General features: G+C 42.5%; 1 protein-coding gene across 25 annotated transcripts in view; it reads right to left on the bottom strand.

Annotated features, from left to right (window-relative positions):
- Positions 1 to 16,393, bottom strand: part of ARVCF (ARVCF delta catenin family member) — a 246,792-nt gene that overhangs the window by 38,082 nt on the left and 192,317 nt on the right. For 23 of the 25 annotated variants that reach the window (XM_064727179.1, XM_064727180.1, XM_064727190.1 and 20 more), the window contains 4 exons: positions 13,189 to 13,306; positions 11,759 to 11,930; positions 9,494 to 9,511; positions 5,019 to 5,090 (listed from right to left, as the gene is read on the bottom strand). In XM_064727179.1, coding sequence (XP_064583249.1) covers positions 5,019 to 5,090; positions 9,494 to 9,511; positions 11,759 to 11,930; positions 13,189 to 13,306 — 380 coding nt within the window. The remainder of the gene's footprint in view (positions 1 to 5,018; positions 5,091 to 9,493; positions 9,512 to 11,758; positions 11,931 to 13,188; positions 13,307 to 16,393) is intronic. The other 2 variants (XM_064727191.1, XM_064727193.1) reach the window with 1 other exon arrangement.

Here is a 16,393-nt window from a genome sequence, read left to right as displayed (position 1 = left end):
GGAATTTTCCTATTCAAGGCAATAAATTTTCTCTGACTCAAAGCACTGGAAGACAGATGAGAAACCTTTCACTGCTTTGTAAATTATGAAAAACACATGGGACCAAAATGAATACTCATCTTAGGAAAGCAACAGAAATAAGAGATACTTAATTCTGATCAGAATTCTTAATAATGTGTATTAAATGCTGAAAAGATACTAATACAAGAACATGTTACTTGCTCTCACAGAGGAGATCTTCCCAGTCCCTGAATTTCCAGCAGCAGGCACAGGAGGGGTGTGGATGGTGCCATTAATCAATCAGCTCTACTCACTTATTCACAATACGACAATCAAAATTAATGATGGAAGGGAGCTGGAAAGGGCAGGTGAGTGCTTGAGTCAACTTGTCAAGATTTAAAGAAAGCAAATTAAAGCAGCAGTGAAATGCGAACTGCAGCCAATCTTAATTACAAACTAAAGCCAGAGTAAAGTGAGGTTTCTCTCTCCTTCTACTACATGTTGCCTTTAGCTGAAGACAAATTGCTGGCACTTTTGTAATCTACTAAGTTAAAGTCATTACCCTGACAGTGCCAGGAAGTCTAATTTCCTGGAGCAGTAATACAAAGATTTATAAGGGAATTTAAACACTCGCCTTCTGGAATAGAAAATCTATCATCAGCATGAGGCTACATGGAAAGTGACTGAGAATTTCAGATAATGGAGAAGAAGAAATCCACCTGCTGACAAGTTCATCCAAAATCTCATTCCCTGCCTACATAGGCTGCTGACCAGGGTAAGTGTACACACAAAGCTGAGCTTTCAGATAAATTCAGCTTGTCTTTGACATCCTCACTGCAACAAAATAGACTTCTTCAATTATAAGCATTTTTAACACTAGTTCAGTATTTCAGCACAACTCTCTCCTAAACTTATGTTTCCATTAAAATGGAATTAAACTTAAGTAATGAAAAAGGAAGAGAGGAATTAATAAGCAGCTTAATAACTGCTTTCAAGGAGAAAATGAGCTAGCTCATCCACCATGCTGAAATCTACCTGCACATCTCGTTATGGCTGAAGATTTTCAACTCCCTAATGAGATAACCTGAAATGAGAGCTGAACTTCAACACCCAAAGCTCCACAGAGCAGCTACTGTTCTGGCCTCAGACGTATGTGCACATAAACAACAAGCCATGAGATTTGCTTAAACCAGACAGCACAGAGATCTGGATTTAATTAGGAATAACCTAATGCTGATTCCACATAAAAAACCTGTTCTGCTCTTCTGGACTTTCTCCTCCCATACTCCAGCACTGAGGAACAGAGGTGGACAGTCCAACACCTTCATGCAGGAGGATTAAATGCTACATCCCCTGTAACGTATTTGGGGGGCTGACACACATCAATCCTGATTCAGCTCAGAAAACCTTATCACAGAGGTAGTGCCATCTGAGACAATGCCTTCCCCTGCACAGATATGATTAATCCTCATCTTCCCCCAGTGCCTGAGCCTCCTGCCACTGTTCCTGCTCAGAAGTGAAGGACTCTGAACAAAGCACAGGAGTTGTACTATGCTACGTATTTAAAGTGTACACAGGAGAAATCAGCGCTGTGGCAGTGCAGGGGAGGCAGCCAGCACCACTATCACTGACCTACTTTAGACTGGGGAAGGGATTTCAGTAACACTTCCCTCCCCTCACAGAAGCAGCAATTTTTGAAAGTCCTAAATTTAGCAAGGTTCTGAGAACAGCATTCATAATTTCTTGTCAGTGCTGTTCCCTTCTCTATGCAAGCTCGTATCACTTTCCCCAAAATTTATGCTCTCTCTCTCTTTGACTGTCAGGAAAAAAAAAATGCTCCTTTCAACAAAGAGGAAACACAAAGCTTCTCTTTCACAATCTTTCCTCACGAGGACAGGAGTACTCTGGACACTGCCAGGGCACATACATTAATTTTTTAATATCAGATGAGACAGCTTCTGAAAGCACTGCAAGTTGTCCAATCTGACATTATCCAGTTTACCACAGATAACAACCCTGAACTAGAAGCTTTCCCCTGCAGAATGCCTAGCACATAAAATTATTAAAGGCTTAGATATGGTTTCAGGGCTGCTCAAATCATGTGCTGCAGCAGAACCTGATTCCCATTAAAAAACCAGGAACTATCAGGAAGAGACTCCAGGTCATCACTCTGAAAAAGAGAATTGCCTTCCTTCATTCATTCCTCACCAGAACAAACAGATTCCAGCGGGAAAAAGTGAAATACTAGCATTTAAACTAGGTTACAACTCACAGGACCCTGTGAATTGTTCAGGATATGAAGATGCTCCTAAGATGTTGTACCAGCAGGACAGATGTTCTGAAGGACTGAGAAACCTCTGCAGACACTAGCCAGTCCCCACCCACAATCGACAGAAGTTTCTGGTTTTATGGTGTTTGGCTGCAGGACAGGCAGAGATTTCTACCATTAAAGTAATTTGGAGTCAACATGAAGTTCCCAGAACTGATAGAAAATAGGTCTGGACTAGTCTGCTGCTACCAGTCTGTGGTTTTTCAGGCGATCATAAGCATACTCTCAATTAAGCTCAGTGGTCGTAACTAGGAGTATCTCAAAGGGAAACCATGATGTCAAGTTCTTGAAACCACATCTTTAGACACACCAGATAAGCTCCATGGATGTTGAGTATAAGATTACAGGAAACTTAACAACAATACATCTCAATATTTGTTAACTACCACAATGTTCATTTGCTGCATTGAATGAACAAATCTTATTACTGCAGTTTCATTTCCTCACAAAGATTCCAGCTGAAAACTCACTTTAATATGGCTTTAATAATACATGAAAGAGATTAATCTATAATTGTTGATTTTTGAAATAGCACTTCATCATGTCACTCAATCTGAGTGCTTTTGATCATTAAAACTTGCATGATTTTTCCATCTCAGTAACGAGGTTCTGCCTCAGCTGAGAGCTGATCTCATCAGAGTCAATTATTCTCTATAGAAGAGATCTGACCAGAGTTCTTCAGGGTTTTAAAACTGTAATTTTATTTTCTTTATTTCAGTGAACAATTTAAAATTCAAGCAACCTTGTTAGAACTTTTACTATCCAGGAATTCTCAAGCAAATGAGATGCTTGGCAAGAAAATACCACCAAGAAAGTGAACAAAAATGCATCAATATCTTAGTTTTTTTACTCTTAGCACACAAGTCAATAGTTACTTTTAAAATTTTAAAATTCTTTCAAAAGGCTGTGGGATTAATCTCCTGACCTTATCTATCATGAGATACGTAATCTATTTGACTTTGATTAAAGGGGGGTATCTCAAAATTATCAAACAACCTCTTCAAGAGTGTGAGATTTCTAGCAATTGAATATGATAACAAGCTGTGTAAGCTCAGAGACAGATCCATCTCCCATCAGATCTGCACATCACTTCTGTCATTAACAGAGCCACATGAAAGCTTTTAATCTTTTTTTAAAGAAAGCTATGCAAGGTACATTTCCTTGCAGAAAATCTTGATTTCCATCTTTTCCCTCTAGTGGCACCTCCATTCCAATCACATTTAGAAAGGAATGCAAACGCTGAAGTCTTTGCTATATTTTGCATTCCTTTCTCTTCCTGCATCCTAAAGGTGTCTCCTTGCTCTGCACTGTAATCAGCTCCCAGCCTGAACCGATGGCAGCCAGTGAAGGCTGGTTGGAAGTTTCCTGCAGCTCTCTAAATAGGATGGTACAGCAGCTTCTGAGAGGTGCTTTAGTATCTTGCATTATTTCACAAGATACAGAAGATCTTGTGCAATAATGCACCAAATGAAAATCAGTGTTTAGACACGAGACTAGAAACTGCATCCACTATAAAGGGTGTCTATAAATAGATGAGATTTATCTACATCTTAGGATTAGTTTGCATATCATCAATCAGAGCTTCACTGTGAATCTGAGTGCAGCACTATGTATGTGTAATTATTACACCATTACTGACTACCAGCACATCTCTAAGGATATCAGACATGGCCTCTGTTGTTGCTCTCAGTTAACAGCAAGAAAATTGAAGCACAAATAAGTGGACTGCACCAAGGTCACCAAAAGAGCAGAATTCAGGTATCCCAAGTCTGTGGATCTCTTCACTGAGTCAGGTTGTCTCTTTACACTCCCCAAAATTCTCTATGTGATGCAGGAAGAGTTTAAAATTTTTCTTCTGAGGATACTCAGGTAGTTCTGGGTATTCAGAGCTCGTTAAGGTGAGGCTGACAGGGTGGCACAGCAGCAGTTGCCATGACAATGGCTGGATCTTGCAGAGACATTGCACACACTTCAAATCAAAACCCGTGCAAGTCTCAAAACACCATCCAATGCTCTAAGAATTCTGATAAAATCCCAAATCACCTCCTAATCTCCAATTAAAAAAAGTACCATGCATGCAAGAAGGGAATGCAGATTGCGAAAGATTCCACCTCTACCAGAGCTAAAATACAAAAGCACAATGCAGAAGAATTTTTCTGTGAACCTCCCAGATTTTAGAAAACCACAAGTACTGCTCACTTCAGGCAGGGAGGAATACTGTGTTCAGGGAAGACTGACTATCAGTAAAGGCAAAAATCCCCAATCCCTGCTGTCACCCAATTCCAAAGAACGCTGAAGAATGACAGAGATACCTGGGAAGAGAAAGAGTTAGTGCCAAGCACTCTCACAGAGTGCATTTCAGAGCTCCTTACAGTCAGGTGTGGTGCAGGTGGGCTGCAAATGGAGCTGTAGAGGAGGAGAGCCTGCACTCACCCCTCTCTGGAGTTACAATCACCTAACACCAAATCAGACAGGCTTCTACAAGATTCCACCAATTCAGCAGTCTTAGATAAAAATTCATATCCAGTATTCAGCACTAGATAACAGCATGCAGAGATATATCCATTATCTCAATTAACTGGCTACAAAAGAAAGAGATCAGCCTGATATGCTCATGTCTTAAGCCCCTTTAAGAGCCTCCAGCTCCCAAGCTACTTGTTATTTCCAAAAGCACAAACATTAGCATTACCTTTTGCTGCTTCAGACCGCTTAGGCAAATCAAGTGTATCAAAATTCCTGTCCAAATCTCCATTCTTCTTTCCTGTGCAAAAAAGAAGACAACAGATGCAGAAGATTGTCAGTATACTGACAGGTAAGTTACTGTCATGTGCAACTACAAGATGGGAGAAGATACAGACCCAGAATATAAATCACAGACTGCTACCCATAATTGTGTGTATCTGACTGGCAGCCCAGCTGCACAGCTGTGGTTTTAGCATGAGCAAACTTAGGGACAAACACCCATGCTGCTTTCAGGTTGATCTGCAAACATGTTTAGCACATGTTTCAGACAGTCTTAGGAGTGTTTTAAACCATGGAAAATTGTGCCATTTCCCTTCTTGACAAAGCTGTGCCCCTCCCTCAGAAGCCCAGTGTTTACTTCTTGTTCTCAGAGACCTGAAGCTTAGCTCAAGCAAAAACTCAGCAGCAGAGCAGAAAAACAACAGCTTTGCTTTGCAGCCTCTATTCTCAATGCAACAATGAGGCAGGAAGACCTAGATTTAATATATTGTACAGACAGCAGCCAACAACTTAACCTTGAATTGCCCTTCAATCGACAAAGTGTCATTTTTGCTATTTATTAGAAGCTAATGGAAATAATTCCATACTTTTGCTAAGAAACAGTGTCAAACTATTACATCAGCTTTAATTTATACAACCTTTACATAGAGCAGAACAAAACCTGCACTTTTAGTCAGTTTGAGAATTCAAGGTTATGTAAATCCATGGGGAGGGAAGGGTTAGTTTCCATGCCCCCAAGGAGACACTCTGCCTTGGGTAAGCCCACATGGATGCTGTGGGACAAGCAGGAACCTTGCCATCAGAGGAATACTGGCAGCAGAGAGAGAGAGAGATTTGGAAGGCAGTGCAAGAATCTGCATGGCTTCTGATCACAGCAGTGTACAATTTAGCTTTCCCAAATTATTCCGAGAGGGAAAACCTCAAGTTATTTACTCCCTCTCCCTCCAGAGAAGGGAAGGCAGGTGCAACAGGATGAATTCAGACAACCCAACTGAGGCTGCCAGAAGTGGCTTCTGCAAAGGGATTACCAGGCTGGTAATGGAGGTTTTACAGAAAGGGCTGGAAGCTCCACCAGTCAGGCTGCTTAAAAGCAAACAGAAAAATGGTCCTTGAAAATGTAATGGGGAGATTAGTCTGAGTCTTGTCTGCCAAGAGGTTACAAGATGGGAAAGGCCAGTCCCTGCCTCGTTACAGCAGGGAGCTGGTACATGCACAGTAAATTCAATGGGTCACTCTACCTTTCCTCTTGACAAAACGATAAAAATACTCAGTACCACACAGAGAAGAATTAGAGCTTTTAAATACCATTATGAATATTTAGGAGTAACATTAAGAGGGATTCAAGGTAGTGTTCCATCCTCTCCCTTTCTTTGGGAGGGGATGGACTCACAACCCTTTTCTTTTGAAATACCAACACAGAATATCAGCCAACTTCCAACCGTTGTGCATAACAAAACATGCACCTAGAAGTTCTGCTGATCTGAAGTAATTTCCTTAACTGAAGTATGTAAAAGCCCATCTAAGCTGCCAAAGGTCATGCAGCCAGGTACCACAGCACTCCTTGAAAGGTATCTTTTCTAAAGGAGGGGACAGGAATCAGTGGCACTTCACAGCCTTCCATCAATTTTTTGCTGTGTGAAAGGAGCAACACATCGCTTGGGAAATCAAATACCAGAAAGAAGTGCTGTCCATCACCAAAAGACTTTGCACTTCTTGATGGCAGCTGAACCCAGTTACTGGCTGCAAACCCTTGTTGACCCTTAGGGCATTGACAGGAAAAAGCAGGACAGAGGGAATTAAAAGGAAAAAAGCATTCAAGGAGGAAGTCAGTGTAGGAAAGATTATTACAGACTTAAAGCAGACCCATAGATGTGACTCCATCTTATCTACAAGTAGGACAAACTGTTTTTTCACATGACCCCAAATTTCATGTCTCTGCCATCAGATAGTTTAAACCTCAGAACATGTTCTCAGAGAGCCAGACCTTATTTGACACAACTACTCATTTCAAAAGTTCCCTCTGTAATTTAAAGGTTGGTTTGGCAGTTCTATCAGCACTGCAGAACTGAGATGGCACAGTAAGAGCTCCCTTCTTGCCAGTGGCAGTGTTTAGTAAGCACTGAGTTTGTGCACAACTTGTTAAGGAGGAATCGTCCAGGAGTGCAGTGTTGGCTGCTACTTTTGAGCTGGGAATGCCAAAGCAGCTGCCTATTTACTGACCCATCTTTCATAAAGACAGCACCCTCCACCTGTGCTCTGGGCTCCTCAGTTGCTGTCTCTCCATTTCTGGGCCAGACAGCAAACACTGGCTGGTTTGGAGGAGCCTCTGCTGCTTTGCATCTCAGCCCTGTAAGGAACTCCCACCTCACAGGCCAAAGCCCGTCTGTTCAGAGAAAAGCTGCCAGCTGCTTGCCAATGGCAGCAGTACAGAACACACAACTCTGACCAAGGGGATTTCAACTCTACAAATTACTTACTTAATCAAATGGATGGTGTTTGGAAATACCCCAAGCACCTACATTTCCAGGGCTTTGCTATAGAGACAAGGTGAGCAAGCTGCAAGAACACTCCAAACCAAATCCATCCACAAAGCAGAGGTTTCAATCTGAGGCCCAGCAGCTATTTTTCCCGTTTGATTTTCACAAATACTGGAGAATTTCTAAAAAGGTGCCCAAGTAGCAATTCAGGAGTCTACTGATTAAAACCTTCTCAGCCACCCCCATGCATCCCTGATAACACAAAAAATCAGCATCACTGCAAGATTCTGTAGCTCTGAACGCCCTGCTCTGTCCCTCGAGCCTGTGCATTTGTTCACAACAGGGATGTGAACACACACACAACCCATGTGGCTGGGATTTGCAGGGAGCACACCACTGCCTGGATCTTCACAGTCAGGTTGTGCACTACAGGGATGCTGAAACCACAGCACAAACTACACTTGCAGTAGGAGAGAAGTTTAAGATCTGTTTTTCGGTACATTTCAATTTCCACCCATATCCAGAGGCTCCAGGTTTTCCAGCCTGAGGTGTGTCAGAGAAAGCCAGTGCTGGATGAGAAGCATAGCTCCAAACTTTGCCAAGAGACAGTTTTGAATATGCCTGCTGACAGGCCAGTTTTATGAGACCTGGTTGTGGACTGGCACAGCACTCTGGTTTGGGAAAACTGCCTGACATGAGACTTGCTTGTGCAAGATGCAATTTACAGTCTCTGAAATGGAGGGATTAAAATTCTTCCCCTCTTCCCCCTTGCTACTTTTCATTATGTAAGAAACAACCAAAACATGACCTTCAGCATTTTCCATCTGTCTGAAACCCAGCACAGACTCTGAAGTGTGACCCAGCATTATTAACCACTAATGTTGTTGTTGATCTTCCTCAAATGTCGCTTTGCTTTACCATATAATCAAACCATGGTGCAGCCAGACCATTTCTGCTGAAGGATTAATTGCCAAATGCTTTCTTTCTGGTTGAAATAAACATTTAAGGCAAAGTGCTTCTTCATAACAATCTCACCTTATCCTCCCTGGTGTTCAGTAATACAGCCACTGAGCTGGCCACAAAGGAGTGACAGAAACCAAGGGCTGAGCTCTGTCCTGCCAACAAGTCCATCCTCCACAGCCTCACCACTCACAGTCCAAAAATCAGTGTTCTGCAGAGCACCATTTGTTGGGTGGAGCAATTAGATTTTGGTTGATGGGTTTTTTCCCCTTCCCAACATTTCTCCTTTGGTCCAATTCTCCAGAACCCATGAGCTGAAGCAAGAGTCACACCTGGAAATGCCCCTACCTTCAACCCCAAATTGGCCTCAGTGACGGAGTCTCCCAGGCACCCACAAGCCTGTCAACTTCTCAGCTAAGGGAAGCTTTAGCCTCAGACTGGTGTCTTCCAGGTGCAGTTTTACGTGCTGGGATGAGAAACTGAAGCCTATCCCCTGAGACAGGTACAGGGGCAGCTCCCTCCAGCTCCCGTGTGTGCCAGTACCAGAGCGGCAGCGGCCCAGGCACGCGCCCAAGCACAAGTACCAAGCAGCCCTGAGAACGCACAGCCAAGCTGCTGCAGCTCACAGCTCCTTCCATCCCCAGAGCAGCCAGCAGAGCCTTCCCTCTGACAGGGCTGGGGACACAACCCACACCTGGGTGTTCCTGCTCTCCTGGCCTCAGCACGCCAGTCCACAGCAATTCCCCTACCGCACTTAGACCAAAAATGAATAAATCCTTCTATTTTCCATTTGTGGTATGGAAAGACCAAACTGCAAAGCTCCCTCAGAGGATTTTTCCATGTCTGCTGAAATGAACAGGAGGTTGTGCTGGGGGAGCAGGAGGAGGTGGATGAACAAGACCTTGATCTCAGCTCTTAGCCTTGCATGTGAAAGCCGAACAAAGCATGTTATGGTGATGATGAAAAGAAAGTATTGCAGACTCACCTTGATTGAACCACTCCTCTAATTACCAGAAAAGCAGCAAAAGGAAAACAAAAATTTACAGGATGAAGAAAATACAAAGGAACAGTCACAAAGAGGCAGAATTTCACAGAACAGGTTCAAAACCTGAGTAATACAAGACTACAGAAGTTTCATCAATTAAAAAACCAAACCAAGGTATTTCATGTACTCCCTATTGTTCCTGCTAAAAAACCCCCAATCTTTCTTTGCACAGCTTTTTTTTTTCCCCTTTGCTTTCTCTTTTTATTACAGAATTGAGGGGACAGAAGGATGACTAGCCCTTTGCAGAGGTGTTTGAAATGCTGTGATCAATGACCATGAAATAAAATAAAATAAACATGGAAACACTGCAAGATTAAGTGAACAAGAAAGGAGAGAACAGATTGATTTTGAAGTTCTAGACTGAGAAAATTAAAGTAGGTTCAGACCAGTATCCACATGAATTTAACAGTGAGACAAGGGAGCTTCTCTTTATGATTTAAAAGCACATTTATGAATGGATTTTAACTTTTATTTTTGAAGCACAACAGTCATCTGAGACCCTCTATTCTTTCGATCTACATCCTACGAGCTGTGAGCTCAGTATTATCACCAGCTGATTTCCCTCTAGGGAGCAGCACACTTTCAAAAGAGCACTGCAAAAAGGTGGAAATACCCATTAAAATGTATTGTCATTTCCTGCCAAACACAGAGAGCCAAACCCAAGCTGTCACTGAGTGCCTGCACTGCTTGCTGCAATCCACAGGCTCACCCCCAGAATCAGATGATTTTGAGACTGATTTGCCCACAAAGACGTGACCTGGTGCTTCAGCTGATGAACAGAAAGTACCTGGGAGCGCAGCCCCACGAGAGCAATCTCCAGGTGGGCCCAGGCAGACACCTGGCACGGGACACACACCTGAGAGTGCTCCTGTCACTGCCATCAAGGGTGGAGGACACTTCTCCCTCAGCACAACACCCTCCTGCCACAGGCCACTGAGAGCTTTAATGGCTGAGTGTTTCCATGGACTGTGCTGCTCCCAGGCAAAGCAACACCCCGGAGTGCAGGTGGCAGGAACAGGCTCGAGTCAGCACACATGCAAGGCTTCCAAAGGGGATCACACTGCAGGTTCAGTCACCCCCTGTGAGAACAGGCTGGCCAGGCAGGCAGAATTACTTCTTTAGCTTTTCCCCCAGTCTTTAGAAGATTCCCATCAATTTTTTATTTTAAACAGTTTAAATGTAGTTGATGACAGACTAGTCTGCAAAAGCAAGTTCACACTGTGATGACTTCCCTAACACATATGGAAACACGTAATATTTAATAATTTGCACAGGTCAGATCAAAGAGCAATGTGCAGCACAGAGTCCATCAAGTTCAAACAACTCCATATCAGCTCTTTAGGGGCAAAACTCTTCCTTGTACCTGGGTACAAATAATAAGCCAGGATATGTGTACACATGAATGAGGAGAATGAAGCCTAGGCAGAAATGGAATTCATTATCTCTGAATTCATCTGAATAGTCATTTCTCTAAGAAAGGAAACAGAATTCAGTCTAGAATAGTAATTTCTCTAAAACAACAAAGAAAACGGATATAATTTGAGTGTCTCCTTGTAAAGGAAACATTGAAGGGGGGTTACTGGGACTATTAATCCTCTCATAATGAAACTCATTTGCAACACTCATGCCCCAGAGGAGAGAACAGGTCTAAGAGTGACTGACAATTAAAAGCTACAAAATCGTGTTTGCAATTTAAATTACTGAAATAGTGACTGAATTGGGAGGTTGTATGTTTTGGTTGAGTGGGAGGGGAGGCTTTTAGTTTGTTTTCAAGTATGAGAGTCTGGAGGCATGGAGGATGTACAGGCAGGAGTGCCATGCACAGGGATGGGGGGATGGATCCATGCTGGCCTGGCGCCCTGAGAAGGGCACACGTGCTACACAGCCAGGCAAGGGGACTGAGCAGAGATGTGCCAGGTGCAAGAATACAGCAATGCAGAGGAGAGGCAGAGCACATCCACCTTTTTCCAACAGCACAATGTCATCCGTCAGCATGCAGCATTCCTGTTTAAAGCCAAACAAAATTACAGTACCGTGGAAAAAAGAATCCCAAACATTCAATTGTGATGCAACATAGGAGATAAACACATGCCAGGACACTGCAAACACTCCACAAACTGCATCATCCTAAATAAGCACGATGAGGACGGCACAGCAACATTACCCCCAAATTCATTTCTAGTTCTGAGTTTTTGCAATACATACCTTTAGCTTTTTTTCCACCAAAACAACCAGCATCATCTTTCTTCTTCTTCTGGGAGCCTCCTGTGCCTGTAGTCTGACCAGCATCTAGTTCTTGGTACTTATCAGCTCCAGGGACCTCTTTGTGGACATGATAGGAAAGGTTCCGCATGATGCACACACAATTCTCTACAGACTGTGACAAAAAAAGAAATTTATGTTATATGAAATATTGCACCCTCTTACCTGCAAACCATTTTACTGTACAAAGGAGGGCTTGGGGAAATGGAAAAAAGGCTACCTGTCCCAGGAAAACCATGTAGCTCTCAAGGAAGATTTAGTCAAGACCCTTAAATTACAGTTCATTCTTCTTCTAAAGCCCATTTTATTTTTACAAAAGTGAAGCGCTTTATAAATAGTATCCATTCAAAATGAAAACTCTCTAATCAAAAATACCACTTGATCTTACATAAAGAATACAATTCACCAAAAGATCAAACACACAGCAGAAAATGATCATATAAGGATCTTATTTTAATCCAAGTCTCTCTCTCGTTCTTCCAACATTTACAATCTCCAAGGGGCCCATTTTATTAAATTTTCTCTGGGTCAGAACCTAGGCCTTGTGAGGATTTCAATGGGAACACACGTTGTCCTGTAGTAATAGCTAATCCACAGCACATCGGGTTCTGACAAGAGCAGCGCTCTGTAGGTTGCAATGGAAACCACCAGGTGGTTACAAAATCCACTTCCAAAATTACCTGATTAAGTAACAGGGCTTTGTAACCCCCTTGTTCAGGCCATCACATGGTGAGACACAGAATAAAATAACGATGCTTTACAAACCTTCTGGTGTTATAAAGAAATAGCATGCTCTTTTTTTAAACAGGTTAAAGTTATGATATTCCTCATGCATATAAATACACTTTTAAGTGCCATGGGATGAGATGATGATAAAAACAGATTAATAAAATCTGCACCAAAAAAAAAAAAGCCACAGTGAAAGTGCTGCAGGTCTGAAGACATTTCTTAAAGTCTAAGCACTTCAGTCTTCAGAGATGGTGCTGAATAAAGTCTTTAAAATGAGAACTGACTCATTTGCTGCTTTGTGCAAATGGGACTCAATTCTGATTTGGAGACTGCACTTATAAATGCCAATTAAGTAATGCAGAACAATAGCAATAATGTCACTGACAATAAAGGACCAGTCTCCTCACCTCTCCCAGCAACCAGCCCTTGCTCCCCTCATCAGCCATAGAGGGAAACACAGCAGCATCCTGCTGATACCCCATCAGCACTACCACGGATACCAGCCATGAGAGGAGGACAATTACTCTATTTTCTGAGGCAAGCATAATCCTCTTCTAATACCAGCAAACAAAAGTTGAATCCCAGTGCAACACTTCAGCATAAACTGATGCCAACATCCACTATGTTTTGAAACTCAAATTCACCTTATTGTCCGTGTCCTTCTTGCCAACTGCAGACTGCAGAGCATGCAGGAGGGCATCCACCAGGCCATCACACTCTCTCAGCCTTCTGCGCGCTTCTGCTCCATCTGAACTTACATTCCTGACAGGAGAAAGAAAATTTAGCCCTGTAACCTTCACTATAAAGTTCTTCACTGTAAAGTTAAAGGTGCATTGATTTATACTACAATTACTAAGAACTCATCATTTTGGATTGAAAAATTAAGAGGCCAAGTGGACTGACAAACCTATTAAAGCTCAGTAAAGTGTGGGCAATGCACATCTGCAACTCTCTGAGCCTGAGCAAAAAGGGGAACACAATCCCAGAGGTACCTACAAACACCTTCTCTGCTTCGCTGGTGAGCCCAGGGACTCACCTTAAACCAGGCTGGAGTCTGCAGAGCAAACAGTATTAAACCAAAAATTTCATTTCAAAACCAGCAGATGCAAACTGAAAGGTACTTTTACCACTTTAGGAAAAACATACTAAGTCACAAGATTGCCCAGCAGTATCATGGCCACAGAAAGTGAAAAAGCTGTGTGCAGCAGATTCATCACAAAGTCTGGGTCAGTCAAGTTCAGTAAGGAAAGGACGACAGTTTACATGGCTTTGAATTTCTCAAAACTCTGCACAAGAGAATGGCACAGGTAGAACAAGCAAGACAGAGTGGAAGGCTACTTGGAGTTGTTAAAGTTACACTTATCAATGACTGTAGAAACTGTCAGAGGCGATCTTTGAACTTGGCCTGAACTCATCCAGCGAGCACAAACTGATACCCCAGCCTTGCATTAAGCATCAATCTGCCATTTCCCAAAAAATAAATAAAATTCAAGTCAATTTTCCAAATGCTGCCTTCCCCCCACACCCCCCTTTTCTTTAGGGGGAAAATGAAGTGACAAAATTATTCTTAATCGTGCTCACTGACCAAACCTGTATGGAAGCTCTTCACAAAGCTGAAACACAGTAATTCCAACAATAACACAGACAACCTTTCAACAAACAGGTCTTTGAATCCCACAAAGCTATGTAAGGTTACCTCTCAAAAGCTCAGGACACCATCATTACCTTCTGTTATCAGGATCCTGCAGTCAGTTTTTGCTTTTAACTAGAGGGACTGCCAATCTCCAAGTAATTAACAAATCAATCATGGTCCCCTCCCATGTCTCGGTCATCTGGGCAGGCTGCTGTGTTAATTAGAAACTAAGAAAATTCACCTTTTCTCAGAGACCTCTCAAAATCTGAAGGCACTTAATTGTGAGCTGGTTGCTGTAACAGCACATTAACTTTCAATTAGGAAAACAAATGAAATGCACAGATAAACAAATTCTTTTCTCAAATCCTAACACAGCTTCACCTCTAGCAGTGGATGATAGAAGGCAGGTAAAGTGGGTATTAAAATGATTCCACAGGATAGATGGAAGAGAATCCTACTGCTGTTTTCCCATCTCCAGTTGTACTTATCCTTTTGTATCAAAAACACAAATGTGAATTTTAATGCTATGTCTTTATGAAAATGAAATTAGAATTCAAATTCTCTGAGATACCTTTCAGGAGTTATAACAATAAATGATAGCAGCTCCACCTTCAAGCACATCTATTAATGTGGAACACTACTTGTTAAGCTTCAGGGTGACAGAAATGCACTATAAATGGTCTTATCTGGAGCTGTGTATCACATTTTTTATTCCCTCATTAAGTCTCACAGTGTTAGAATTCAAAAGCAACACTGTCAGACTAAAGGCAGAACAGCTCAACCTTCTCACCTTCCTTGCCCTATGGCCCATTCAGAAGAGATTTTTCTCTGGTTCATTTGTGCTATCACACTTGCACCACATTTGTTTTACACTTTGGTTATGAACAGCATCACAGTATTGTGTATCCTGATTTCTTACTTCTTGATCTGTACTGGGGCTAATACCGAGGTAGACATTGATAACATTATGATTGAAAAAATATTATAATACTGTATAAGTAAGAGTATGACCTGCTGATATCCCTGTCTCTTCAACTTTAGAAGAATTTACTGGAAATTAATGCCTTGAGAAAAAATTCCCACATCTATCACACATAAATAAGCATGAAAACTCTGCAGGATCAAGTTAATAGCTAATTAATGCTTTGACTAAGTTATCCAGACATCAAACTTTGCAGATTTAATGTTTTAACTAGCACATCACAAAATGTATCCTTATAAGCATCTCATGCAGAAACATCTGCTCTATAAATACACAACTCTTGGGATTTTGTTAGTCCTCCCTCCGTGGGTAATGAGCTTCCTGCAGCCCTTGGGATTTATCTGCCTTGGAAGAACAAACCCCAGTGCCGTGTCTGACCCAGCGAGAGCTCAGCTCCCACTCCTGTCCCAGCAGTCCAGGCAGATCTCAGACAGACAAAGCCCAGGGAGATCAGCACCTGCATCATGAGACTGCTCTTCCTGCTGCTCCAACACTGCAGAAGGCAGTGAGGAGCTCCCAAACCCCATGGAAATATTTTCATTTCAAATCCATGCCACAATCTCTAAGCTCTAAACTAAGGTGGGCCCTGTGAAAACAATGGCAGTGTGCTTTGACCAAGTTCTCATCTGAGCAGGCCATGAGAAGTGCTGCCAGGTTTGGTTTCCATGATCCAAAGATGCCTTCCCAAGTCCATGCAACCCAGGAAAATGCCAGGCTGCATTTCTGCCATGGCCTTAAGACTCCACCATGCACCTCCTTGAAAAGCACCACGTGGCAGTCACTGGTCAAAATCATCTTTGGTCTTCAGGAGGGACTGGAGCATGCAAACAAAAGGGATGACGCGGACAGGAGAGCTCCTGCTGGCACTGGATATGGAAAAGGACAGAAACTGCCATGGAAAAATCAACCTGATAGCACACTCCACTGACAGGAGTCAGGAAAAATCTCTTCCCATTTCACATCTGCACTGGGATTGCTCTGCATCTTGTATCTGTTAAATGTGATGGAATGAAAGATGTAACCAAACCATTGTCCAAAGGAAGCTTTCAAAGCAAGGTTTCTGAGCACCCTTCTTCCAAGAGTGATGGAATTCAACAAACATGACTGATTCCAGCAGTTAAAGAGGATTTGCAGTCCCTTTACACAGGGCAACACTCCACAGAAGGAATGCAGAGCCTCACCCAGGCCAGAAACTCCTGCAATGGAGGTATGCAACATGGCATCCAGACTTGGA

This window comes from Zonotrichia leucophrys, chromosome 15 (genome assembly GCF_028769735.1).
Source record: "Zonotrichia leucophrys gambelii isolate GWCS_2022_RI chromosome 15, RI_Zleu_2.0, whole genome shotgun sequence".
Lineage (NCBI taxonomy): Eukaryota > Metazoa > Chordata > Aves > Passeriformes > Passerellidae > Zonotrichia > Zonotrichia leucophrys.
This window is presented reverse-complemented; position numbering and strand designations above follow the sequence as displayed.